Source organism: Antennarius striatus, chromosome 3 (genome assembly GCF_040054535.1).
Source record: "Antennarius striatus isolate MH-2024 chromosome 3, ASM4005453v1, whole genome shotgun sequence".
NCBI lineage: Eukaryota > Metazoa > Chordata > Actinopteri > Lophiiformes > Antennariidae > Antennarius > Antennarius striatus.
The window spans coordinates 10,065,205-10,092,583 of NC_090778.1; the positions used below are offsets into that span (position 1 = coordinate 10,065,205).

The 27,379-nt window shown below is 40.2% G+C and overlaps 1 protein-coding gene across 4 annotated transcripts in view; it reads left to right on the forward strand.

The window, feature by feature from the left end:
* dapk1 (death-associated protein kinase 1) overlaps nt 1-26,960 on the forward strand; it is a 73,355-nt gene extending 46,395 nt beyond the window's left edge. For all 4 annotated transcript variants that reach the window (XM_068310545.1, XM_068310547.1, XM_068310548.1 and 1 more), the window contains 15 exons: nt 697-816; nt 1,988-2,086; nt 2,487-2,585; nt 3,987-4,085; nt 4,171-4,368; nt 5,060-5,257; nt 7,253-7,351; nt 11,368-11,445; nt 15,511-15,727; nt 18,197-18,382; nt 18,569-18,766; nt 19,103-19,241; nt 20,830-20,950; nt 21,132-21,320; nt 22,312-26,960. In XM_068310545.1, coding sequence (XP_068166646.1) covers nt 697-816; nt 1,988-2,086; nt 2,487-2,585; nt 3,987-4,085; nt 4,171-4,368; nt 5,060-5,257; nt 7,253-7,351; nt 11,368-11,445; nt 15,511-15,727; nt 18,197-18,382; nt 18,569-18,766; nt 19,103-19,241; nt 20,830-20,950; nt 21,132-21,320; nt 22,312-23,604 — 3,333 coding nt within the window. In that variant the 3' untranslated portion in view covers nt 23,605-26,960. The remainder of the gene's footprint in view (nt 1-696; nt 817-1,987; nt 2,087-2,486; nt 2,586-3,986; nt 4,086-4,170; nt 4,369-5,059; nt 5,258-7,252; nt 7,352-11,367; nt 11,446-15,510; nt 15,728-18,196; nt 18,383-18,568; nt 18,767-19,102; nt 19,242-20,829; nt 20,951-21,131; nt 21,321-22,311) is intronic.
* Nucleotides 26,961-27,379: the final 419 nt, after the last annotated feature.

The following is a 27,379-nucleotide window of genomic DNA, read 5'->3' on the forward strand; positions in this document are numbered from 1 at the left end:
ACAAACACGCCCGCATCCACTCACACCTACGGTCAATTTGGCACCCGCAAGTTAACCTGAAGTGCATATTTTTCGTGGAGGGAAGCTGGAGAACCCAGGGAGACCCCATGCAGACATGGGAAGAACATGCAAACTCCGCACAGAGCGGTTTCATACCCGGAACCGCCTTGCTGTGCAGCAACTGCGCTACCCACTACACCACTGTGCCGCCCTTCTTTATTTTCTAGGTACTGTATTCCAAATAATGTGCAGATGGTTATCTGAAGCAACTTGTCTCATATGTTTGGGAAGATTCGTTTTCCTAGATGCCCATTTGTAGAAACAATACACATGACCAATGACACGAAGAAAGGAAAAATCCCAAAATAACTTTGTTGTATTGTTTGCAGCCCTCTGACATGTTTGAGTCATGGCTCCATCAGCAGAGGGGTTATAATGTATGTAAGTGTGACGCCACAACTGACTTCTATGCTGACTGCCTCAAGGTTGTCATGTCGCAACAACTTAAAGCATGTTGAACCTAAGCTGAAGATACCAAAGAGAAGTCTGTTTGTTTCTGTGAGCATTCATGCGTGACAAAAAGATGAAAGAGAGACTTAGGAGGCATGTGATAGAAAGAATTCACAAGATTAACGTTCACAGGACTAGGTCATTCTGTGAACAGCAGAGGAGTAACTGTCTTTCCCACCCATCTAGGATGAGGAGGACTCCTTTGTAATGAAGGCCATCATTCACGCCATAAATGACGACAACGTACCTGGTCTGCAGCATCTGCTCTGCTCGTTGAACAGTTATGACGTAAACCAGCCCAACAAGGTATACAACACCGACATACAGTAAACTACAATTTCTTTTTTTTTAAAGGTGTGAAATGTTTCCTATTTCAACAAATCCAACACAACCACACTCATGTCTGTAAAAACTATTTAGTTTTTGCCAGGCACCCAGACATGAAGACGGGTTAGGTTAGGTGGTCTCATTTACTATGTTGGGCGAGCTATTGGAAAGTGTAGAGATCTAAGTTGCTGGTCATTTACTTTCATAGTTGTCCATGTCACTCAAAAAATGATCTCTAAATCCCAAATTTCGACCTGAGCAAGTTTTGTCAGAGCGTATTTCCCTGAGATTTGATTCAAACACTGGATGAAAAGAGACAAACAGGGAGAGCTTTCTACTGAAGCCAAAGAACCTTTTGGACATTATGAAGCATGCATTTAGCTTCTGAAAATCCAACAAGAAAAAAATTATAAATACATTTACAGTATTTCCACTTTCCACCAACATTCAATATAAAGAAAAGACATGGACAGAGAAAGTAGACATGAATACAGAAAAATTTTTTAGGGGTTTAGGTTTAGGAATTTTAGAGTTGATAAGTACGAACAAGTTCTCTTGTGGTAGTTTTCACTTGTTGTTTTTATTTATAGAAATAATGAACTATAACCAAGTTAAATATACGGTTCATGGAATGAAGGGAGTGCAGAGACAATCCAAATAGTTTCTCATTTAACAAGCTAGTGTTTCAGGCACTTATCCAGATTTAACAACTCCCTCATCTTCACTCTCCTTGTTTCAGCGGAGGATAGATGCTGTTTGTTGACAGCTGATGGGTGACGGGAGAATGTGATGCTATTAAACTCAGTGAACTGTGAAGCAAGGGAAAGAATAGAGCAAGAATGATAGTACATGGAGAAGGAGAAGAGATTGGCATAGTAGTTAGAGAACAGAGAGCTCCATAGACATTTACAAAGTGTCAAAAAAGTCACCGAAAAGATGTCATTGACTAAATTCAGAGATACGGCAAACTAATTTATGTTTTTCCTTAACGCCTGAATATGATTTAATAAGCTGTGTGTGAAAATCAGCAGACTTCTCTATATTCATTCAGTGTAAATATTAGCTGACAGATTGAAGTTAATTGCTCTTCCAGAGATACACAACTCGTCATGGTCAAAGAAAATTAAATTTAGATGTTTATTCATTTCAGCATGGCACTCCTCCACTTCTGATTGCTGCTGGATGTGGCAATATTCAGATCATTGAGGTGCTGATGAGAAAAGGTGCAGAGATCCAGGCCAATGATAAGGTAAAGACCAAGTATTGTGTGTAATCACTGTCATTCTAACAGTGATTGTAATTTGTGTTACATTGAGCTTCTTCGTATTTTGTGCATTGAGCTGTTTATTCTGTTTATTCTGTAAGCTCTTGTTTTTATTCGATTTTTGCAAACATATTTATAAATATTATAGTTTGCCAACAAACCTAAAATACATTGAAAACTCAGCAATGGGAATTAATATATGAATATTGCCTCTGGGAAAGCAAGATCCACTAAATAGTTTCCCACTTTTTTGTCAGAAATCTGCTGTCCATTATTTAGAAGGATGTGTTGATATCATGTGGTTCTGCTTGTGGTGCCAGAGTGAGTGATTTTAGAGTAAGTTCAGAGATAAATCCTGAATTTTTCTTCTATTTTGAACCTTCAGAGTGGCGCCAACGCTATCTACTACGGAGCAAGACATGGCCATGTGGAAACCCTGAAATTCCTCCATGAAAAGAAATGCCCTCTGAATGTTCAAGATAAGGTGACTCGAGTGCCTCTTTTCTCCCACCAGCGTGTATTACACGTAGGAAAAACACACACAGTACAAAACTACACACATACCTGCTGTTATGCACCACCACATTTTCTCTCAGCAATTCCTCACAGATTTGTAACCATCAAAATCTTTTGAGAATTTACTTTGATTTTCCAAAATGCCCAGATACACACACATATACACATGTTCACACTTTCCACTGTGAGCACCTGTGGAGAAAACCACCTACCATGGCATTTTATCGGCTTAATTGCTGTTGCCATAGTAACATGTCTTGCTAAGGAAGATGGGTTACATTTGTGGTTGATGCTGGGATAGCCATGATCACAGAGCTCATTCTGGCAGACAAAAACCCCCAAAGCATTTTCTAGCTGTGAAAACGAACGCAGAGCGGAGTCTTCCTTCACCAGACCAGTGCTAATCAGCACTCAAAGCACATTCTTGATTATTATGCAGTTCCTGCCCAAGAATCATTCATCTTTAATCTGTATTTATTACTCAATGAGGTTGAAATTACAAAATAGTGTCTGTGTGAAATCAAATAACTGTACTATGAGAAAAGGAAGCAAGAAAATGTTTTCATTACTTTTTTAATAAAGTGGCTCCTTCTTCTTTTCTTCTTTTTCTTCTTATTTTCCTTTTGGCTTATCCTGTTAGTGGTCACCAGAGTGTCATCCTTTTCTTTGACAGCCCATCTTCTGCATCCTCCTCTCTAAAACCAACCCTCATGCCTTCCCTCACTACATCCATCCACCTTCTCTGGTCTTCCTTTTATCTGGTAGTTCCATCCTCAACATCCTTTTACCAAAATACTCACCATCTCTCCTCTGGACATGTCCAAACCATTGAAATTTCCTCTCTCTAACTTTGTCTCCAAAACATCTCACCTTGGTTGTTACTCTGATGAACTCATTTCTGATCCTACCACAACATCTTCATTTCTGCCACCTCCAGCTTGACTTTCTGTCTTCTTTTCAGCGGCTCAGTCTCTAATCCGTCCATCATGGCTGGCCTCACCACTGTCTTCTAAACTTTGCCCTTCATTCTAGCAGAGACTCTTCTGTCACATCAGACACCTGACACTTTCCTCCACCCGTTCCAGTCTGCTTGGATCCTTTCTTCACTTATTTACCACACTCACTGTGGCTCTAGACTGTTGACCCCAAATATATAATGTCCTCCATTTTCGTTATTTCTACTACTTGTTCCCACAACTTCCTTGTGTGACTCATAAATTTTATCCCTCTGTAGTTCACACAACACTGCACAACACATATTCTCGGATGTCAATGCTTGGTGTTTGGTGTTTATTTTAAAGGTTTTCCACTAAATATTAACACTCTTAAATTTTGTTATATCATTTTTATTCTTTTTTGTCTCCCCCAGTCTGGAGAGACTGCTCTTCACGTGGCAGCACGCTATGGCAATGTAGATGTGGTGAGCTATCTGTGCAGCATCCAGGCCAACCCTGACCTGGCTGACAGGGTAAGCATGTGCACACATGCACCACATTATCAACCATGTAAAACTATTTTCAATATTTTGGTATGTTCGATGCTTCAATCTGCAGGAGCAGGAGACCCCACTGCATTGCGCTTCCTGGCATGGTTATTCAGCAGTAGCCCAAGCACTCTGCCAGGCAGGATGCCATGTGAATGCAAAGAACCGCGAGGGAGAGAGCCCGCTGCTGACAGCATCTGCCAGGGGCTTTGTAGACATTGTGGAATCCTTGGTTGAACATAGGGCTGATCTGGAAGCAGCTGACAAGGTGCTGAACCTCGAATGCTTCTGCTCTGTAACAATCTTTAAATAGATTACAGATTTATTTTGGGAGGCCAGCTTAACCTTTGTCTGAATTTCAAGTTAAGCATATAGTACATATAGTGATTTACTAGTAATGTAGACACAATGACACTCTTCTGCTTTCAATGTCTGCCATGGAAAGAAAGATGAGTTGACTAAATTAACTACAGACGTGTTGAAACATTACAGTGATGTTTTGTTTCTAATTCAGGGATCCTTTTAGCTTTTTGGGTTTTTTTCCAGATCCCCTTTCGAGATTGTCCAAATTCCTCCTGTCTGCACTCATTTACATTTTGTTAATGCACCTCTGATGTCATGAATAGACAACTACAGTAGCCTCAAGGGATGAGTTTAACCCATTCCGTGACTGTATGTCAATCAAAAATATGGACAGCGCGATGGCTCGTATGTCAAATAACTCATATTTTAAGCAGCTTGTGTTTCGAGTTACTATTGTATATTAACTCTACAGAGGATAAACTACTGATGAATTAGCCACTTCATTATTATGATTCAGTTCTGGCAGAATAACATTTACATTTCTGAAATACATTTTTCTTTTTAAAAAAGTTGTCTTAATCTGAAAAATGTGTTAAAATAGCATTAAAAAAATTGATCAGGAGAGATCAAAGATTTTATATTGTGTTTTTCTCTAGGATGGACACACAGCCCTCCACCTGGCTGTGCGGAGGTGTCAGGTTGATGTGGTTCGCTGCCTCCTGAGACACCATTGTCATCTGGACCAGCAGGATCGCCACGGCAACACACCACTGCACATTGCTTGTAAAGATGGAAATCTGGCAATCGTCATGGCGATCTGTAGTGCCAAAGCTAGCCTTGACCTTCCAAACAAGGTGATTAACTGTTTCTAAACTCACCTCATGTTGTTTAAGATCCAGCAGAAATCTGGCTCAAAATACGAGATTTTGCTTAAGGGGTCAATTCACAAAATTTGATGGGGTAAAGTAACTCAAGTACAATTACATACCAATAAAGATAAGTGAGATCACTTGACATCACATTAATTTCAAAGACAATTTTCAAAATAAAATTTTCAGAGGTAAATAATTGGGCAATTTGGGACACTTTGTCACATGGACAGCAGAAACCAGATTTTTATTGGATCTTAAAATGCTTCTGGATCCAGAATAGTATACCATCTTTTAAATCTGGTGAACTGACCCTTTATTTTTTTCTCATGACAAGCACTTGTAAATATTTGTATCCCTGCAAGGATGTGGCTGTCCTTTTGTAGGGTTACATAAAAACCACTGATTTTCCATGGAAGTTGGTACTTCAGTATTCAACAGGAAATAATCCATTAAAGTTTAGCTCAAGATAAATCAGGGAATTTTCCTTTATTTCCACCTTGTTGAACATTGAAAGTAACTTTTCTCAGTAACTCTTGACCTACTTGAGAAATCACTTTGAAACTGGTTGAAGATTGAGCGCTGTCCAAAAGATGTAACCAGTCAAAGTTAATGGGGTGAATTAGTAATTTTTTTCCCCACTATGCCATCATTGCAAGAACCCTGAAGGCAGCCATTTCTTCTCAATATCTATCAGCAGAATCCCATAAATCCTTTATCAGGGACAGTGATTGGAGATGGAAAAATTGATTATATTTTTGGAAGGATTCTCAGAGGAACAGCAAATGGCCTTTTTTCGGGAACAATAATTTTCCCTTTAATTTTCCCTTTAAGAAAAGTTATGGACAGATCAAAGGTTGAGGTGATTGTATTGTTTGTTTTCATATTTACTCAGGTTGTGGTTGTCTAAAATCAGAATTTGAAACATTAAACTTTGATAAACACGCAAAATACAAAGAAAAAATCGAAAAAGGGGCAAATACTTTTTCTCAGCTCTACTCACATTATGTTAGTAAAAGCAAATTCAGAGCTCTTGTAACATCAGTGACAATTTACTGAGAGCACTTTTTGGTTGGAAAATGTTCTTTTTCTTATAACTATAGGAAAACAGTTTTGTCAAGGACTCTCGTACCTGGTTTATATGTGAACCCATTGTGCATTGCCTCTCTGCCAGGCATGACATCCCACGCATGTTTCTGCCTTGGTGATTTCACATTCTATTTTGATACTGTCTATTTTAATGTATTCTGCTATCAGATAGTTTTTCCCAGATGCTGTTTGCAACTCTCAGGTTTTTCAGTTTTGTCTCATAGTTGTTCAGGAAAGTGATGCATTAAAGGAGCAGACATCATCGACAGACAGGTTTTGATTTATTCCTTATTAAATGTTCCTGCTTGTGTTTTTAAAGCTTGTCTAAATCATGAATCCACACGTAGCTGTTTATGCATGCACTTGTCTTCTCTGTCAACAGTAGAACCAGAGAGAAAAATGAGAGTGGTAGAACGTAAAATATCTCCTCTTCTTCATAGAGTAGCACAGAGCAGGATGAAAACTACCGTGCATTTTTGAGTTGTTACAGACGTTTTGGGTTTTTTTTTACTTTCAACAAGCTTGTGGTGGATAATGATATTTTCTAATCAAGCCTTCGGGCATGCAAAAGACAGCCTAAGCTCTTTATACTGATCCTATGCCTGGATGGATGGGGTTAGTTGCATCAGGAAGCATATACAGCATCTTGTGAGAAGTAGTGTGGATTTAGTCGCTTTGGCATGTTTAAACAGTGTGGTGAAAACACAGCACAGGGCTATATACGATCATTGAAAATGACAGCAACTAAGTTTCATTTTGTAGGATTGTTCAAATGCAGTTGAAAAGAAAAGATAAACCATACATGCTGTACTTCATATTAACCTTCACTGACACATTTTTACCTGTTGTTGACTGAAAACTTGCTCCTCATATGTGCTTCTCCTCACCCAGTATGGCAGAACACCCCTCCACCTGGCTGCTCACAACGGAAGCCTTGAGGTCGTCCGTCACCTCTGCCTGGCTGGAGCTAACATTGATGTCTTCACCAGTGTAAGTCACTCATAATGTTTCCATTAACTTCACATGCACCGGAGCTTAATGCGCGGAATAGTGCTTTATGACAAAAGTTAATCTGGGGCAATGCAGGAGGTTTAAGGTTTAATTCTCCTTATTTTCATTAAAATTAATTCAATTCAATCTTTAATTAATTCAATCTTTTTCATTTCATTTCACTTGTTTTACCAAAAACTTTTTTAGTCATTACATAATTTACATACTATACTTGTATAAATTTTCAGGCATTTGCAAATAAGCGTATTATAGAATGATTTTGGATAGGTTGCAATAATTTTATATACTGATTCTTTTGTAGTTGTACTATGAAGATTGAATAATTATGGAAACTTTTGACTTTCCATTTGGAATAATATTATAATAGTCTATTAACCTGCGGCCTAATTAAAACAGGGCGGAAAATATTGATGAATGAAATGTAAAATACATCAACTTGGAAAAAAATCCCATAAAAAAAAATTAACATGAAAATAAGACATTTCACCCAGGTACTGTATGGCAAGGGAGCAAATACAGCTTCCAGTATAAGACGTTATTAGTAGATCATGTCATGGGAATTTCAAGTGTGTTTTATTAAACAGTTCTACAATATCTTCAGAAGTTCATCAATATTATTAATAACAAGCCAAAGAGACTTTTCATTTGGATATGAGTTAGGTGATTTTACGTACATACTTTTTCAAGTTATTTCATTTAAGTCAAAGGAAATAAACATTTATTCATTATATTTTTTGAACATTAGAATTAAATATTTTTAATTCCAGTTTCGTAGGTGTTCAGGTGTTATGCTGTGAATTAATTATTAAATAATGAAATGTGTTGAAACGTTTTCCTTATCATACAGGTACAAAGTATGAGGTTGCATAGTTACCGAGAGAAGGTAATAATTCTGAAAGTACAATTAAGCCTAATCGGAATCTGTATTTTTCGAAAAACTTAAACTCTTGGATGTTAACAATGTAAAGATAAATATTTTAGCAATGTTTCATTTGTTCTTGTTATTAAATTCCAGTTAGATCTGATTTAATTCTGTTAATCACATATTAAAAACATCTAGACACTTTGAAAATGTTAGAACATGGTTTGTTTTTTCTCTCTGCATTCTCTAACTGTTAATATTGTATGACAGCTGATCTGCCATGCATGTTTAATCTGGAAAGAAGGAACTGAGATGTATAATTCATTGTCCAGTCACCTGCTGTCAGTGTTTTTTGTGGAGCAGCTGAGGGAGGAGGACGTCTGAACAGGACTCAGTTTCTAACATTGGTTCTGTTTCAGCATGTCGGTGGTCACGCATTATTCAGCAGCAGGGTCTGCTTCATGCCACTGATTTATAGGCTTGTGAGTTTGAATCAGATTTTCAGTTTATGTTGAATGTCCTAATTCATCATCTTCATCAAAACGGTCAACTAGGCCAAACCGTTCCAGCAGCAGAACTTAAAATATTGGATATTAGATGATCTATCATCAAGTCAGTGTTTTGATATTTTGTAGCCTTGTCAAAAACGATGCTAAAGTCAAGAAAAGGTTCTTCAGATGGACACATCTCATATTCGTGCTTTAAACAATGACTAATCAGTATCTTTTGATAACAGACCCAGTTGAGCATCCTGTGCTGTAATGTAGTGTAGAAGTCAGAGCTTTGTGTAGGCGTTTCAGGCTGCCGATGCAGTTTTTCCATGTGGAGCAGCAACCGGAGTCGGACGGTGACAGATGGTGGTGTTGGTGAAAGAGAAAGGAAACTTGTCGGGACTGTGATGTTTCTGTGTCACTCTGTTCAGTGGAAAATAAGAGCGTAATGAAAAAGGACAGTTCAAGAGCTGGCTGCAGGGAAGTTGTGTGTGTGTGTGTCTGTGCGTGTGCGTGCGTGTGCAGATGCTAATCTGCTGCCATCAGCTGACAGTTGATACCTAAATAACAGATAAACTCGTTTGTGGTTAATCTAACAGACACACCAACAACACATTTTCATATGTAGACAGAAAATTGAAGTAACAGTGAAGAGAATAAAAAACTTACGATCGATATTAGATCAGTGTTCTCGTTTGCATTTGTCATGCCTCTTTGACGCACATTTTTTGACAGGGACGCAAGATTTAAATGCACTTCCATTAAACAGAAATTCACAATTTTTCCATTTCTCCACTTAAATTTCAAACCCGGAAATCTTTATTCACGCGCGAGTTTCCCATCACGAGACTCACCTGCGTGATTCTGCCTTATTAATATCGACTAAACAACAACACAACGTCTGCTCGTTTTACACGCCGCAGTGAGAGAGCGAGGAGTTAGCGAGACCCGCAAAAGCAATCATAGGCGACCTGTTGGGATTCTCTGTCTGTTAAAGCGCTTTGAAATGTCTGCTAATGTGATTAAGCGCTATACAAATGAAGGTTGATTGGTTATCACCATGCCTCCTAAAAAGATGCAAAAGTTGGAGAAAAAGCAAGTGACAATGATTGCTTTCTTGCATTAAAAACAATCAAAAGTTAATGAAAAAATGAGACAGATATTACTGACATTTGTGTGGAGAAGGTTCTGTCAGCTTGGTGCAGTGTCCACAGGAGAAGGCTGTATATGAATTAAAGCCAAAGAAACTATTGAGTGAAAAGCAAAAGTAGAAAAAAAATTGTATTACATTTTTCTTTATTTCTAAAAGAAGTTTATTTAAATGACTATCAGACTTTAACATTTTGATAAAATATATATATTTTACTTTTTCTTTATTTAAAGTTATGTTATTAATAAAAACGAAATTAACAGTTTGTTTAGTTTTTATATTGTACTATTGGCAAAACTCAATCCTTGTGTATGCTTCTACCATGTATTCTGTTATAAGTTTTGGGATGCATAAACGTCATGTTGGGATGCACAAATTTTTCTTGAAGCGCATCCCAGGGATGCACTACTTTCTTGAGGTAAAATGAACTCTGATAGATACGTGCATGGCTTATTAATATGCTATTACTGGGGATCAGAAAAAATCATTGTGAGACTATTATATGTTAGTGCAGTAATGCCACTTGTAAATGAGAGTTTACATCAAGTACTGCCATTAGACCTCACAGAGAAAGTATTTAGGTGGCAAAGGCGCTAAACCAGTGGTTCTTAACCCTGCTGGTTTCATATGCTCACTCACCGAACACTTCTCCAGTAAAAAAATAATAATTTTTTTTTCAAATTTAAGACATAATTATTTGTTTTTCTGGTGTATTTAATGAATTGTGCATTAATGTCAACTTTTTCAAAGAACAAAACCAAGACAGTGCATCAACTTACATGAAATGACCTACCTGCAAATCAGTGTGACTTTTGCTGTTGTTATTGAGAGACCAATTAAGATACGCGTGGCTTCATGCAGCTTAAGGAAGTGTTCCTTTATTTTTGCCAGTGCGAGACTAGAGTTGTTCAACTTGACATTGCAAATCATGTGGAACACTGACTCCCATCAAGTTCCGTTATACAGTACATGTAAATTCACGTTGCACATATTCGTCCGACCATTTTTTTTTGCTCAACGTAGTTACTATGAATCAAAATATTAAGAAAACAATCAGATGACGTACCATCATGACATGCATAAATCGACTACTGAGTTCGCAAAGGCTAATCGATGTAATGTCACGTGATCACCTGCAGCCAGTGATTGCTAAGGGAGGCGTGTCATCATGAATTGACACGATGTGTCAAACATACACAGTGATTCGTGTATGTTCGGCGAAACATATGCGATGTGTCGGGTGTTATGTCTTCCGTCTCCGCCGAACCCCTGGGACCGACTCACCGAACCCCTAGGGTTCGATCGAACTCATGTTAAGTACCACTGCTCTAAACTGTTCAACAGCAACACAATCAGTCTGAAAACTGTCCTTAATTCTCACTGTGAGACTTACCAAAAATCATCCAAAAAAAGCATATTAAATTAAATGGAAGGGATTAGCTACTATTTCTATTATGTATTCATACAGTAGATATATTTATTTATTTTTCAGGATGGGAAGACTGCAGAGGATTTGGCTTATGCTGATCAACATGAACCCATTTATTCTTTGTTGGGAAAGCTTAAAAAGGTAAGAAATTGCACACTCCACATATGTGAGGGGTGAAACCATCTATTTCTCAGCACATCACTAATTAAAATGCAATGAAAGAGAAAGAAAAGACCTTGGTGTGATGTACAACCGGGTTTCGCACTCTTCACACTTTGCGCTCTATTTCAGTGTAGAGGTGTGGAGAAGAGGGCTGCTTCAGGAAGGTGTTGAGAGTTTAGCATCCCACCCCAACCTTTAAGCATTTTTAGACGTGTGGCGTCTGTTACGTATACGAATACAAACATATTAATTATGTTGATTTTTTTGTCAGAATCAATTCAAACTCAAATGCTGCCGGAGATTACATGATAATTACATTTCACAACTTAAACAAGTTTAGTAGAAATGTTCCTTTTAGGATTTATATTTTTCATTATTACCCAAAATGATTTAAAATATTTCTGAATGGACTGACTGGGGTTAAAAAAAATTCCACAGGACAGGATACCCATCAGCTGCCAGTTACATTTAGCTTTTTCAAACTGGTTTTCTGAAGATGTGTATGGGTTTAGTCCAAGTTTGACTCCAGGAACATTTCTTTTAAGTAAAGCTAAATGTGACCAGCTTTTCCTTCAATCACTGTTTCCAGCAAACCTGCTGAGATTCAGTGCAGCGTGTGAAAACATTTCAGAGGTAACTGTGAAAACAGTCATCCTGTGCATATGCTGGGCTAAAATAAGATCTTCGAGCACAAAGATGACAGTTCTGAAAGAAAGACCGACTTCCTGAGTAAAAGTCCTGAATACAAACTTTAAAAGAGTCCATATTGAGCTTATTTCTAAAGGAGAAATTCATGCATTCAGCTCAAATGTGAATCACATTGAAATTCGAGACTTGATTCATGGAATGCATTAACATAACCTTGGTGGGAGTAGGGAGTGCTTACAGATCCCACACAACTACTCCAGTATTTTAGGCCACTTCTGATGCATAACTCGTGTATTTGATGATTTTACAAAGCGTCTCACACGTTAAAAATGTTATCTGTTGAATTGTAGGATCATAGGAGGGTGCATAGGGGCCAGCCATCATGGGAAAGGATTTTAAATGTTGTTTTATGTCTTTGTTAGTCTCTTAATGGGTGGATCCTTAAAAGAAAGAGCCATTCAAACACATCTTTTGGTCCTTTTTATTTCAGTAAAAGTACTAACAGTTTTCTAATTGGAGTTTTAAAAACCTGTGTCACCGTACTGTTTCTCTCTGTACTTCATAAATGCAGAATGAAATTAGAACCAAGGCAATCAGAGACTACAACATCCTGCAACTTACCTTGACCTACTTTCAGGGTAGGTCAAGGTACCCTGAAAGTAGTACCTGACTAGTGCATTGACTAATGAGAGTTTTAAGGTGTGCAAATTCGTTCCTAGTGAATAGGTAGATGGTCTTACTCACACTGGCCTTCTCCCTCATCTTTCTATGTTATCCGGTTCCTGAGTGTACAAAAGTTGAAATTTGATCTAGTTTTCTCAAGGTCACCATCTCATTTTCATCCCCTTTGCCGCCCGAGTAATGTGCTTTTTGTTTCATCTTTTTGTCTGCAACGGTTGCGAAGTTATTTGGTGGACTAACGGATGGACGAATGAATCGACGAACACAGGAACACTGACAATTACAATACATCACTGCTTTGAAGCGGGATGGAAATATAAAGCAGATCCATAATTATGTTTTTTAGCCATGCTAGCAGCTCCAAGGATAACAATGTTGGCCAATAGGCACATCCATCTGAAAGAGAAAAAGAAGGGCCTGTATACACACACACACACACACACACACACACACAGTACAGTGGTTAAGTCAAATGACTTGAATGCAGGAGCTTGTGGGTTCGAATACCGGTCGGGACAAACACTATCCAGTCAACTTACACAAATGCAGTATCAATATATGAGCGGGGCACAGAAAGGAGTTGGTAGTAACACCAGGGGAGCCAAGCACTATCTACTGGTGGACAGAGCAGTACACAGACTGTAAGAATAGGCAGACCAACTTGTGCACCGCCTGGATAGATTACCAGAACGCCTACGATTCAATGCCACGCACGTGGATACTGGAATGTCTGGAACTGTATAAGATCAACAGGACACTAAGAGCCTTCGTCAAGATTGTCTTCCACTTTCAATGGGAAAGCGGAAGACAACCCTGGAGACTAACTCCAAGCCAATTGTCCAAGTTAACATCAAATGCGGCATATACCAAGGGGCTGCACTATGCTCACTGCTGTTCTGCATAGGCCTGAACCCCCTCAGTCACATCATCACAAAGAGTGGCTACGGATACCGATTCCGAAGTGGGACAACAATCAGCCATCTCCTCTACATGGATGACATCAAGCTGTATGCCAGGAATGAGCGAGAAATTGACTCATTGATCCACACCACCAGGATCTACAGCGACGACATAGGGATGTCATTCGGATTAGACAAATGTGGCCGAATGGTATCAAGAAGAGGCAAGAGGATCAGATCTGAAGGGGTTTACCTACCAGGGGGCAGGATAGAAGACATCAAGGACAGCTACAAATACCTTGGAATCCCACAGGCTAATGGCAACCATGAGGAGGCCGCAAGGAAGTCATCCACATCCAAATACCTCCAGAGAGTAAGGCAAGTCCTGAGAAGTCAGCTGAATGGCAAGAACAAGGTCCGAGCCATCAACATGTATGCACTGCCTGTCATCAGATACCCCGCTGGCCAAAGGAGGAGATAGAAGCCACAGATATTAAGACGAGAAAGCTCCTCACCATGCATGGAGGGTTTCACCCCAAGTCCAGCATCCTAAGGCTGTATACTAAGCTGAAAGAGGGAGGCCAAGGACTAGTGAGCATCAGGGCCACTGTCCAGGATGAGACATCAAAAATCCAAGAGTACATCAGGAAGATGGCCCCAACAGATGAACTGCTCAGTGAATGCCTTAGACAGCAGAAACCTGAGGAGGAAGAGGAGACAACATGGAGGGACAAGTCCCTACACGGCATGTACCACCGTCGGATAGAGGAAGTGGCTGATATCAAGAAGACCTACCAATGGCTGAATAAAGCTGGACTGACAGACAGCACAGAGGCACTGATCATGGCAGCACAAGAACAGGCCCTAAGTACAAGAGCAATAGAGGCCACAGTAGATCTGACCCAAGGTGCAGGCTATGTAAAGAAGCCCCAGAGTCAGTCCAGCATGTGTTAGCAGGGTGTAAGATTATCGCCAGCTCAGCATACATGAAAAGGCACAACCAAGTGGCTGTGATAGTGTACAGGAACATCTGTACACCAGTATGGACTAGAAGTACCCAAATCCCAATGGGACATACCACCGAAGGTGGTTGAGAACGACAACGCTAAGATCCTGTGGGACTACAGCTTCCAGACTGACAAACAGCTGCTAGCTAACAAACCGGACATTGTGGTGATGGACAAAGAGCAGAAGAGAGCAGTGGTGATAGATGTGGCGATTCCAGCTGACGCCAACATCAGGAAGAAGGAACACGAAAAGATTGAGAGGTATCAAGGGTTGAAAGAACAGCTGGAACAGATGTGGAAGGTCAAGGTTAATATGGTCCCCGTGGTAGTAGGAGCACTTGGGGCAGTGACCCTCAAACTGGAAGAGTGGCTCCAGCAGATTCCTGGAATAACATCTGAAGCCTCAGTCCAGAAGAGCGCAGTCCTAGGAACAGCTAAGATACTGCACAGAACCCTCAGACTCCCAGGCCTCTGGTAGAGGACCCGAGCTTGAGGATGACACACAAATACCACCCCACAAGGGTGAGAGGGACTTTAAAAAAAAATATATATATATATATATATATATTTATATAATTACAATACTCTGTCAGGCAAGAGTATTGTAATTATTTTCTGTATAAAAATTTAATTTGGTGTTCAAAAAGTCTTTTTTCAAACTTCAGTCTTGAAAAAGAGGGGGTCATCTTATAATCAGGGTCGTCTTATATTTGGGGCAATACTGTACATGTTAGCATGCTAACATTGAGAGCTAAGATGTTGCACAACTATGACATTTGTGCTGAACATCAGCATGTTTTTTTGATCAGGACAACCAAAAGATGAGCTACATCCAGCAGCTGCGGCCCACTCAGACGGTCCAGCCCAGGATCAAGCTGAAGCTCTTTGGACACTCCGGAGCTGGGAAGAGCACCCTGCTAGAGTCTTTGAAATGTGGCATCCTGCGCAGCTTCTTCAGGAGGAGAAGAACTCGCATGACCAACACAGCCCGCCACCCCAACTCCCCCATCAACTCCAAACCGTCTGGTAGGTGACAAACGATGAAATCGAGACGAACCTTTAAAGATCAGACATTCACTGTCTAGAATCATAATGATTTATTCTTCCAGAACAGACCAGTTTATATGATAATCTATTGAGTACATATTAAGTATTCGTTTCATTCGTCATGTTCATCCTGACATACTACATTTTGGGGTAGTTTTAACATCTTAGAAGTTTGGAAACAATGGTTTCAGTCTTTCATATCATTATTTTAGGTTTTGCTTTCTTCCAAGGCTCAATGGTAAAAATGAAAAATATTACATTAAACTGCAAAAATAAGACATCGGATGATTTTTAACTGGACTTGTATTCTAATGTAACATTACTTTCAAAAGCCTGATGCACACAGGTATTAGATTAAGAGGACAGTGAGAATAAACTATAAAGATAAATTTAATGTCAAAAATGTCAGACTTCAGTGAGCTTCCACAGAGCATCAAAAAATATAGAGTGAAAGACATGATAGCATAAAAGGGACCTTTGACCACAACTCCAGTAACCCTGAACGTAACCCGAATTCTGGAATCAAGTCTTTTTTCCTGCTCCTTTCTTGTGTAACACTTGGAGGTCAGTCCTGCTCTTGATGACAACCCTGTGTGGTAAGACTCTGTGGCATGTTCAGTGAAGTGTAAAAAATATAACCGAGCACACACTGTGTCCTCAATCTCTCTGTATTTGCACTCTATCTGCCCTCACACACACACACACACACACACAGCACCTAGACCCATTACCTCTCAGGCAGCTGAGTGAGATAATGGTCAGCTACATGAGCTGTCTAGTGTTACCAATCCCATCCTTTATTGTTTTTACTATCTGTAAATCTGCAGTCTGTCAAAGGTAAAACGAGCTTTGTCTTATTCTTCTGATTCATTAAGAATCTTTGACTGTGTTGTATCTGCAGGGATGCATGTCATGAATACACAGAGAAACAGAAAAAATGTCATCATAGCCATTTGTCTGGTTTTTAGACAAGCAGACATTTTGTTCTTCTTTACAGTCAGTCTGTCAGTAAATGTATATTTAACCTTCTTCAATGTCAATATTTTAACTCAATATTCAAACTCGGTTTGATAGCTGAAAGTGTTCTGCGCTACATTTCTTTCTGGCTTTTCAGGCTCTTCCTACTTCGGTTATTTAAACAGACTTATCTTCATTTCAGGCATCAGTAAAACAGCAGAGAACAAAAACAGTTGTGAATACAGCTTGAAGTCAAGAGACAAGGTGTTGACAAAGTCGCACGAGGAACTTAGCATGAAGCCCAACCCAACAGAAGCTGTTTGCTCTTCTTGATTATGTTAACTGACACGAATCCCTAAAAAATAAAAAGGAGCACTTTTGTTTCGGAAGACTTTTTGTTTTTTCCTGTGATGTTATGAGGGGCTGACTTCTTCCTGGTGTTATCACTGTTAAAACAATTAGCAGCTGATTAATTGATCACAGTTTAATCTTCATCAAACACACTGTTCCATCAACATCTGTCAAGTTTGACCACTGTGAGCGTCCACACCACACAAGCCTGAACTCAGCTCATGTGATCTGTTCTGTCTGTTTGGCCCTTAAGAAGACCTGTGAGTAGTTCAGGCTGACAGCTGGCTGAGGAAACGTTGTTTTGCAGATGGATTTCAACATCAGACTGCCAGCTGTTCCGTAGGCTCGAAACTTTTTACCTTCTAAGACTACTTACTATTGGTAAAAAAAAGTAAAACTTGTGATTAGTTTATTTGAACTTTGTCTTATTTTGACATTAAAAAACACACTACATAATAAAGATGGTCGGGAGGAAAGACCATAGCGAATGGTAGCTTTGGTCCAACAATATGTCAGAAACCCATGCTTTAGGACCACAGAGTGGATTCATTTATAATAAAATAGCGCCCCCATGTGTTAACATGTGTGCAACTACTGGGTGATTGGACATGAACGCGTATCTGGAAACCTCTGAGCATAATGGTGGAAAGAAGAAACCATAAACATTGGAGTCTGCTATTTTATTCTCAGGCTCTCAGGTTAAGTGCCCATTTCATGTTTTATAGCAGTGCTCTCGTCATTATTCTTTAAATTGAAAAAAAACAATGTGCTTCTGGCTTTTAGAAAACCCTTTTAATAACAAGGAATATCTTGGCGAGAGGAATTTATGGGTGCTCGTTTATCTTTTTTTTATAATTTGCCACCGCTCCCTGAGAAGAGTTGGAATTCCTCCAAAAGATAATTTAAGTAATGAGACACAAACTGTTCCCATTTTAACAACAACAAAACCCTTGAGAAAAAGACTTGAAGTGTCATTTATTCTCACAGGAAGGCACATTGTATACAGTACATGTGTATCAAATCTCTTCTCTGTTGTCAAATGCTCGAGTCCAGCATTGTATAACCTGATGTTGACCAAACCTGACCTTGTCAACACTGGCAGTAGTTTTCCCCTTCACATGTCGTGTCCTCTGCTTTAAGTGTCCGTGAGCATCTCCAACTTGTACCCGGGCTGTGAGAACGTGAGTGTGAGGAGCCGCAGCATGATGTTCGAACCAAGTCTGACCAAAGGAGTTCTGGAGGTTTTCTCCCCAGTCCACAGTGCTCTGTCCACAGCTGATGAACAGGCCACAAAGGCCATTGACATCCAGCATGCCAACATCCACGGTGAGAAGACGTACTGCTAGATTTAACCTTCTTATCAATTATCGTAATGAGTTTCAAGGGGGGAAAATTCATTACTAAATTTAAACTTAATTCATTAAAATAAAACAACCTTTAATTACCATGATGACCGTTTTGCTAACAACAGTATTAACATACTGCTGACATTGACTTTTTCCTTCTCCATAGGTGTGGGTGACTTCAGCGTGTGGGAGTTTTCGGGGAACCCGGTCTACTACTGTACCTACGACTACTTTGCAGCCAACGACGCCACAGCGATCCACCTGGTTCTGTTCAGCCTGGAGGAGCCGTACGAGACCCAGCTAGGACACATCACCTACTGGCTCAACCTGCTCAAAGCGCTCACCCTCCCACAGGACAACATTGGTGAGGACACAATGTGACTGGTTAGATGTGTTTTTACCACAACTGCGTTAATGAATCATTGGACATTTTAAGATTTCTTGTAATCTACTCCTAAAATTTGAAACAAGTTTGTCTAAGTCACTTAAGTAAAGCCTTAATATTCTGGTATGGACTGGTGCCTTTAATTTGATTTGAATGCAACAGATGGCGTGTCAGAGATAAATCGGTGATGTCCCAAAAGAAATTGAACTTCTTTTTATATAGAATACACACACATACATACACACACACATACAAGATTTTCACATTTATAGATGTGAATACACTCGTTCAAAGGGTCTTTCTCACTTTTTCCAGCTTTCGGTGGTCGGATCCAACAGCCTCTAAGAGTCGTCCTGGTAGCAACACACGCTGACCTCGCTGACATCCCCAGAGCGGTTTCTGGAGAGTTCTCCTACGACAAGGAGAAAGTCCTGCTCAAGGAAGTCAGGAACAGGTTGGGAACCAAAGCACAACACACAAAATGTATAAAGAGATTCTTTTGTTTTGATGGTGTTGGGTTGTCTTTTTTTTATTTTTTTTATTATCCAGCTGATGAATCGGTCTTAAATCAGAAAGAAGACCAGAGGCCTGTACCATAAGGCTTGATGAACCTAGCCGGGCTTCCTCCTACTTATCTGGCTTCACTTACCGAGACATCCGCCCTCCGGATTTTCGGTACCATAAAGCCGGCTATCAACTCACTAATTCAATTCAGGCTTGTCCAGTCTAGATCTGTGCGCGCTCACATAAAAAGGGCGGAGGTTGCTGCATGCGACCAATCACAAACATGCAACAAACCGGCCCGAGCCACATATTTCACAACGGAGGAGCAAACAATAATAATTAATAAATACGAGCAATACAAATCAATAATCCAGGCAAAACGCAACACAGTTGCAGCTGCCAAACGGCGCAACGATCGCTGGAAAAATATTGCTGACTGTGTCAATGCAGAAGTTCGTGCCATTATAATATTCCCCACTATGACTGCACTTGGGTGTCTGACTACAGTAACATTTGTGTGTTCCATAAACGTATGTGTGTACGACATTTTTCGTTATGGCATGTGATTGTAGCCCCCGCGACTTTATGAATAGCTCTACATACTGTGTTCTTCCCGAGGTTTTCGGCATCGCCAACAGAATACATAAAAGTACCTATGAATGAATGAATCAATCCATGATTTACTTCAACAAATAATTGATTAATGGCATTTTATCTGTGGATTGCTTGTAATCCATCCAACGAGGGATTTAAGGACATCATAATAATTACAAACGTCACTAAGAAATATATTGACTATGGCAAAAAACCTCAGTGCAATGCACACTGTCTGCGGGACTGTCAGCGCGGGGTTGCGGTGCGTTACATTACTGATGTAAGGCTCCAGCAGCTGACAGATGTAATGTAACCCCTCTCCCCAAAACCTCTACCTTTTGTACAGTTCAGGCAATTCGAACGGATTACAGCGATCTCTAAATATTCTCTCGCGCCTGAGCACTCTTCGCACAAGCTGTGCACCAAGATTCACCGGTTTCTCATAAAACGGACAGCCCATTTTCCAAGAGAACTGATTGGTCAGTAGGCGGGGCTGTTATACCCGCAGAGCTCTGATTGGTCAGTAGGCGGGGCTGTTATACCTGCTGAGCTCTTATCCTGAACTTATCCTACTCCGGAGCAGGTTTGGTGTTCAGCATAGGTTACCGCGATAACGTAGCCCGATAGAAACTCAGCTACCTTTATGGTACCGAAAAGCCAGGGTTAAGCCTGAAGTTATCTCGATAAACAGTAATCCAGCTTTATGGTACAGGCCTCTTATGTCATTTGAAATGTTTGTAAACACTACAACACCAGTGACAGCCGTGGTGACCAAAACAATAATGATAAATGTGTCATTTGAACCGTTAATTTGATGAATGTGAACTGAAGAGTGAGTCTGCTTGCTCTCGGTAGTGGATGATCCAATCTCGAGCACAATTGCCATCTCACCAGTCACAATGACTTAATATTTTTAAAGCAGTAATGATGTTCTTTTCTGACAGGTTTGGGCTTGACCTGCAGATCAGTGATAAATTGTTTGTGATGGATGCTGGAGCCTCAAACTCCAGAGACATCAAGCTGCTGAGGAGTCACCTGCAGGAACTCCGCAACATCATCATCTCTGTGAGCTCCACAGATACACACCCGTTAGATACGCTTCTGCCTGATCTGTGTTATTACACAGCTTGTCATTTTAATAAAAATATATTTAATCTAATCTTACCTAAACCTGTCAGTTAATTCTAAAATGCAGTGATGCCGCTCATTACTTCTCCCTCCTGCTCCTCCCTCTTCATCCCTACAGAAGTGTAGTCCCATGACGCTGCTTTCAGAGCGTTTGCTCGCCACCCTGCCATCTTGGAGGAAGCTGAGCGGACCCAATCAGCTGACGTCATGGCAGCAGTTTGTCAGCGATGTTCAGGAGCACATCAACCCCCTGGTCAGCCAGGATCACCTCCGTGCCCTGGTCCTCCAGCTGCACAGCATGGGAGAAGTCAGTATCTGTTTCTAAGTCACAAAGCTGACATCTTTGATGTTTGTTGCATAAGTAGCTGCTGGTGCTTGAATGTGTGTGTTTAACACCCATGATTCACACAAAGTCCAATAATCAGAATATCAGAAAACAACTGTGAATGCTACTGATTGACTGCTTTGATGCCACGATGGCGACTCCCTCTATTCATTCACTCTCTAGCTTGATTATCCACCTCCAAGGAAGTGAACGTGGGCTACTTCACAAATGAATTCTTGTCTTTGAAAGTGAAGCAGATAATGTGTTTATTTCATATTCAGAAGGTTGTTCATTGGTTCATGATACAACCCTTTCATTCAGTTTCATTAGAATGTGTCCGATAGGTTTTCTGTAATCCTAAAGAAATGTAGACAAACTAATGAGAATGAAAGCAACTCCATTCTTTGTCAGAGGTTAGGACAACACAATTATTAAGTTTATAAAACGGAACAGAATAACATAATTCCTCTGTAAAAATATCAGCAATGAATAAAGGAATCCTCCACTGCTAAAACCATGTTTTTCATCCCTGATACTGTGATCAACTGACTCTCCATTCAACAGATAACCACCAGGTTGTACTCTTTACTCATGAACTAATCGAGTCAAATCTGTGTTTGTTAGCAATTACTCAGAATGGCTCTGGCACAGGAATGTCTCTATAAGACAATCACTCAGACAATAGCTCAGAATTCCAAGAACCAGAATCTCTTCATGTATGATCTTGCTTTTGTCTCAAGTTATGCTCAGAGGTTTCCAGAATTTATTGTTTTTGGGATTGTCTTTTTCATAATCTTTGATAGAATGATCTCATCCCCTTTTCTTTGAATATTTTTCTGAATATTTTCCAGCATCTCATCTTCTTTTTTCCTTCCACACTTACCTAGCGAGGCCCGATGACTCGGCTGTGTTCATGTCTGTGTTGCTGTTATCTCTATAATTGTCTTTCTCATCTCATTTCTTATCTTCACAGATCAACATCATGCAAAGTGAAACGGTGCAGGATGTTGTCCTGCTGGAGCCTCGTTGGCTCTGCAGCAATGTTCTCAGTCGGCTGCTTTCTGTGGAGACACCGAAGGCCATCCACCACTACAGAGGGCGCTACAGGCTGGAGGAGGTGCAGGCTCTGGCTCCTGAAAGTGACGTGGATGAGCTGTTACAGATCCTGGATGCCATGGATGTCTGCGCCCGTGATTCCACCAACCTCTCCATGGTGGACGTTCCTGCTCTCATCAAGACAAACGGGCTCCACAGCTCGTGGACCGAAGAGGAGGAGGAGTCGCAGATCTACGGCGGGGTCCGACTTGTCCCTGCCGAGCACCTTACCCCTTTCCCCTGTGGCCTATTTCACAAACTGCAAGTGAACTTGTGTCGTTGGAGTCACCAACAGAAGCCAGAAGAGGAGGGTGGGGACGACTATGATGGCGATATCCACTTGTGGACCAACGGAGCCAAAGTGAGCCAGGCAGGAGTGGAGGCCATGATCCTGCTGGTCAACCACGGCCAGGGATTGGAAATCCAGGTGCGTGGGCACGACTCGGAGCGGGCCAAGTGCTACGCCTTGTTGGATACCATCTGTAGTATCACAGACAACCTGCTGGCCTCCACACTCCCTGGACTGCTCACCGCCAAATACTACCTGAGTCCTCAGCAGCTGTTGGAACACCACGCCCCCATCATGATCTACCAACCCAAAGATTTTTTCCGGGCCCAAATCCAACGGGAAACCTCTCTCACTAACACCATGGGGGGTTACCGGGAGAGCTTCAGCAGCATTCTGTCTTTTGGCTGTGCGGAGGTTTACCAGCAGGGGACTCTGGGGATGGACATCCACATATCGGACGTCCCCCTGTTGGCCCGCAGGAAACTCTGCCGCATGCTGGACCCTCCTGACGCTCTTGGGAAAGACTGGTGCCTGCTGGCCATGAACCTCGGCCTCACTGATTTGGTGGCCAAACACAGCACCGGGACACCAAACGGCACCCCTGAGCAGGACTCGGGGCCCAACTCCCAGCAGGCCGTGCTGCAGCCCAGCCCCACAGCAGCCCTGCTGCAGGAGTGGAGCGGGCGACCTGACAGCACAGTCGGGGTGCTGATGGCCAAACTGAGGGAGCTCGGCCGCCGAGACGCGGCAGACTTCCTGCTCAAAGTGTCACCTGTTTTCAGGGTCAGTATGGAGGTGGTGGGCGGGGCCACCAACTGCTATCCACCCACCTGCAACGGCGGCACGTCATACAACTCCATCAGTTCAGTCATATCCCGTTGAACTGAGCAGCACCAGTTTTCTGTCCTCGCCAAACATCTTGGATGTGACATTTACCGTGAAACAGGACATCTACAGAATTCTGCGTGAACAAACATGAAGTGCAATCGTTAACAGAGTCCGCCTGCTTGTTCCTTAATCTCTCCATGAAGTTTGTGTGTGTGTGTGTGTGTGTGTGTGTGAACCGGACATTGTGCTTGTGCTCTAAACACTTTACACATTTTCTTTCACCATGATAATCGTGTAAGAGCTGATTTTCCTGAGCTCCAAAGTGGAACCCAATGGTTTTATTCCATTCTTAATCTTGTTGTGCTGCTTTTAGTATCCCTCCTCCTTCACTGCACATCTTGCTCATCCAACCAATAAAAGAGTGTACAGAAGAAATTGTCTTTCAAAGCTATCACCTCTACATGATTCACTGGATGCAGTTGCACCTTTTTCAATCAATCCTCAAGTGAAAATTGAAGTACTTAAATATATCGGTGTCAGAGGCTGCAATCTTAGCCCACCTCACCCGCCCACCCCCCGCTTCTCTGTTGGTGACATTTGGGTTTGATGCTCAGTGTTTTCAGAGTGCCTTTGTGGCTTTACACATCCCCAAAGAGCACAATAGTCTTATTATTACAAAAATAGTTCATTTCCCAGTTGAAGAACTGTGCCTTGTTGACGCTACCAACAAATTAATTCAATCTAGTCTATTGAATAGAAGACTACCTTTTAGACACGTGACGGCCAATTAAAACAGTGTGACAGAAAAACACCTACTAGGTTTGGAAAGTCGTAACTTAAAGCTGAAATGAGAGACAGCAAATATGCTGTGTTGTTTTATACAACATAGGTGAAGGACATGTTCGACCTTCTCTTGTTTAAGTTGATGTGATGCTCTACAGGAGACAAACAAATCAAATTCCATTCATTTACTTGTTGATCTATGCACTTTGTTTTGTCATTAATCTTTCGGCAGAAATCTGAAATTCCTAATTTCAGAGAACTTTCCAAGAGCTGTGAAATATGACACAGCATATTTACTATCACGTAAATAGAGACAGTGTCACAAATCTGTTATTTGAATTCTGTTTTCTCTCTAAATTTGAGAATTTCTGAGGAATTTTCTTGAAACAAAAGCTAAAACAGTGATTGGAAGAACTAAAAAGGATTAGAGTCAGAGCAGTCTTCTTCTGTATTTTTGCATGTATAATCAACCCCAGAATAATATTTTTTAAAATAATTTTCATTCTTTCATTTTCTGTAATTGTTGATCACAAATCACACTAATGCCTGTGGTTCGTTTAGAATCACTAATTCACCTCTGTTGTTTTTGGTGGTGGGAGGAAGATGAGCATCCATCCACTCAGATGCAGGGAGAACATGAGAGGTCCTTCAGCCTTCAATGCATTTGAACCCAGAGGTGTGAGCTGTGGGGCAACGGCATGACCCACAGCTCATCCACAATAAGTTGATTTAACTCTTTCAGCTATGACAATAATCTTCGTGTCGTAAAGTGTCTCTCACAGTATACATGTAAAAGGATTTTTATACGACTGCAAAATGAGAAAATGCACCTTAGTCAAAATTAAATGCCGCAAAATCTTCACATGCTGAAAAAGTCGTGTTTTCTAGTCTGTATGCTGACTTCTTGCTGAAACGTGAAGTTTTCTACCGAAAAATGTCCGAGGTTTAAATGTTTGGTAAACTGATCACACTTCGACTCCCTTCTTTTATTTTTACCTTATTACAAGATTGTCTTGTTCACAGTAACACATCTGTTATTTTCCTTGGAAATTTTGGCCAAATACGGGACCTGTTAAATAAAGTGTTAAATAAATCTTTTTGCTCAAAATTCTATCATTTATAATCACCCAAAAGGACCTTTAGCAATTTATATGTGAAAAACAGTTCTTGCTCCATATCACAGTGTCTTCTTGAATGTTGATCCTTCCATTACCAACATTCATGTACTGTCGAAGGTTAAACAAGTATTTCATGTTGAAGACCATCATGGCAGGCAGGGTTGAGCTCATTTAACTGAGCTTTAGGGACTGAAAATATTAAAAAAAATAAAAAATGGAAAAATAGAAAAGGTTTTGATCTTTAACTAAGCTAAAGGGTAATTATTTACACAAAAAGCTGTCTGATACGCACCCGATGCTCCACCTTTTTAATGCTTCAGCATGTTTTCTGAATTAGCTATGAGCGCTGACAACGGTTACTGTCCACAGCGTCAGGATTTTGTCAAGCTAAATTTGAGCTCCTGTCAGTGTTAGTCGAAAACGTGTGCTTTCACTCAGTTTTATATCATAATGATGAAGATATCAATTCGTTCAGTTAAAAAAAAAAAAAACCTGCTGACAAATGTTTTTACAGAAGCATTTTCACAACTTTGTTTGTAAACCAGGAAAATGTCCTATCAGTGCACTGGTGTTGGTGTTGACAGAAGCCCTTCAAAAGTTAGAATTTGTGGATGTAAAGGGCCTTTTTCAAACACAGTTTGATTAAAAATGTTGAGCTGTGGCAGAGTGCAGTATTTTCTGATTTCCTTCCACAGTGTTACCATCTGTTCAGAAAAGAAAAGCTTTGAGACTATTTCAAAAGTGTTTCTTCTTGTTCTATTTTGTCTCGGAATTTACCCATTGACACAGCAAACATCGAGCTGTGATGTAAATAATTGTGTTCTGTTTCTTTGATTTCATCTTATTTTTATCTGTCCATGTTAAGCTCCCCCCCCCTATTATTACATATTAGTTATTCTGACAAAACAAAGTCCATATTTCATATAATTCATAATATATGGTTACGAGTAAAAACAAATCAAAGATATGATGAAATGTACTAAACTGGTGGGAAACATATTTCTTTTCTACTGAAGGTTTTGTTACGGTTTTATATTATTATTATTATTATTATTATTATTATTGCCAGTGTCTTCATTCCTCTATCGCCTTGTACAGAAGACAAGCTGAGAAGTGGTGCTTCAGAAAGGGAAGTGAATATTATGTTTAAGGAAAAGAAGGAAGAGTCCATTTCTTGGTAAAAACTGGGAATCACTTATTAAATATGTCTCTATTTTGTGTCTTTTTTTTTTGTTGTTTTGGGGGTTTTTTTACAGATGGTTCCGACTGTAAGTCAGACCAAATGAAGTGGATTTAAAGGTGTTATCTGATATGTTTGTTTGATAAGGAAAGACGTACTCAGCATTACCTGAGTGAAATCTTCCTTTCAAAGACTCCGTTATATCCACATTGCACAAACCTTTGGTCACTATTTAAGTTACATTACGTTAGCATGTCTTGGAATGCCATGTTCATAGTACTTTTGACACTTTATAGTGTAATACATTTTATAATAAATTCTTTACCTTACACCTTTGTCTCTGTCCTCATTGAAAACACATAATTTGATATGTTTAAGATGCTTTAAAAGTAAAGTGCTTGCAGATAATCAATTTAGAATAAACAACTAAACAACACCAGAGTATGGAATAATAAAGCCTAATAGTGTAGACTAAAACAATATAAGTTTTATCAAAATAAAACAAGGGACTCATCTGTGGTAATGGTAAAATTGTTGAGAACCACTGCCCTACAATACAAAACATGCAGAGGGTAACGTTCATCCATGAAGACAAGACTGAACGACTCACTTTTACTCAGTTCATTAAAGACAAACAAACATCCAAAGCTAACATGAGGGCTAGAAACATTTTGTTTGTGGTTTACTGAAATTAATAGTCGTACATATGTCACAGTGGAGTGAGGTGTTAAAACAATCATCTTGGATA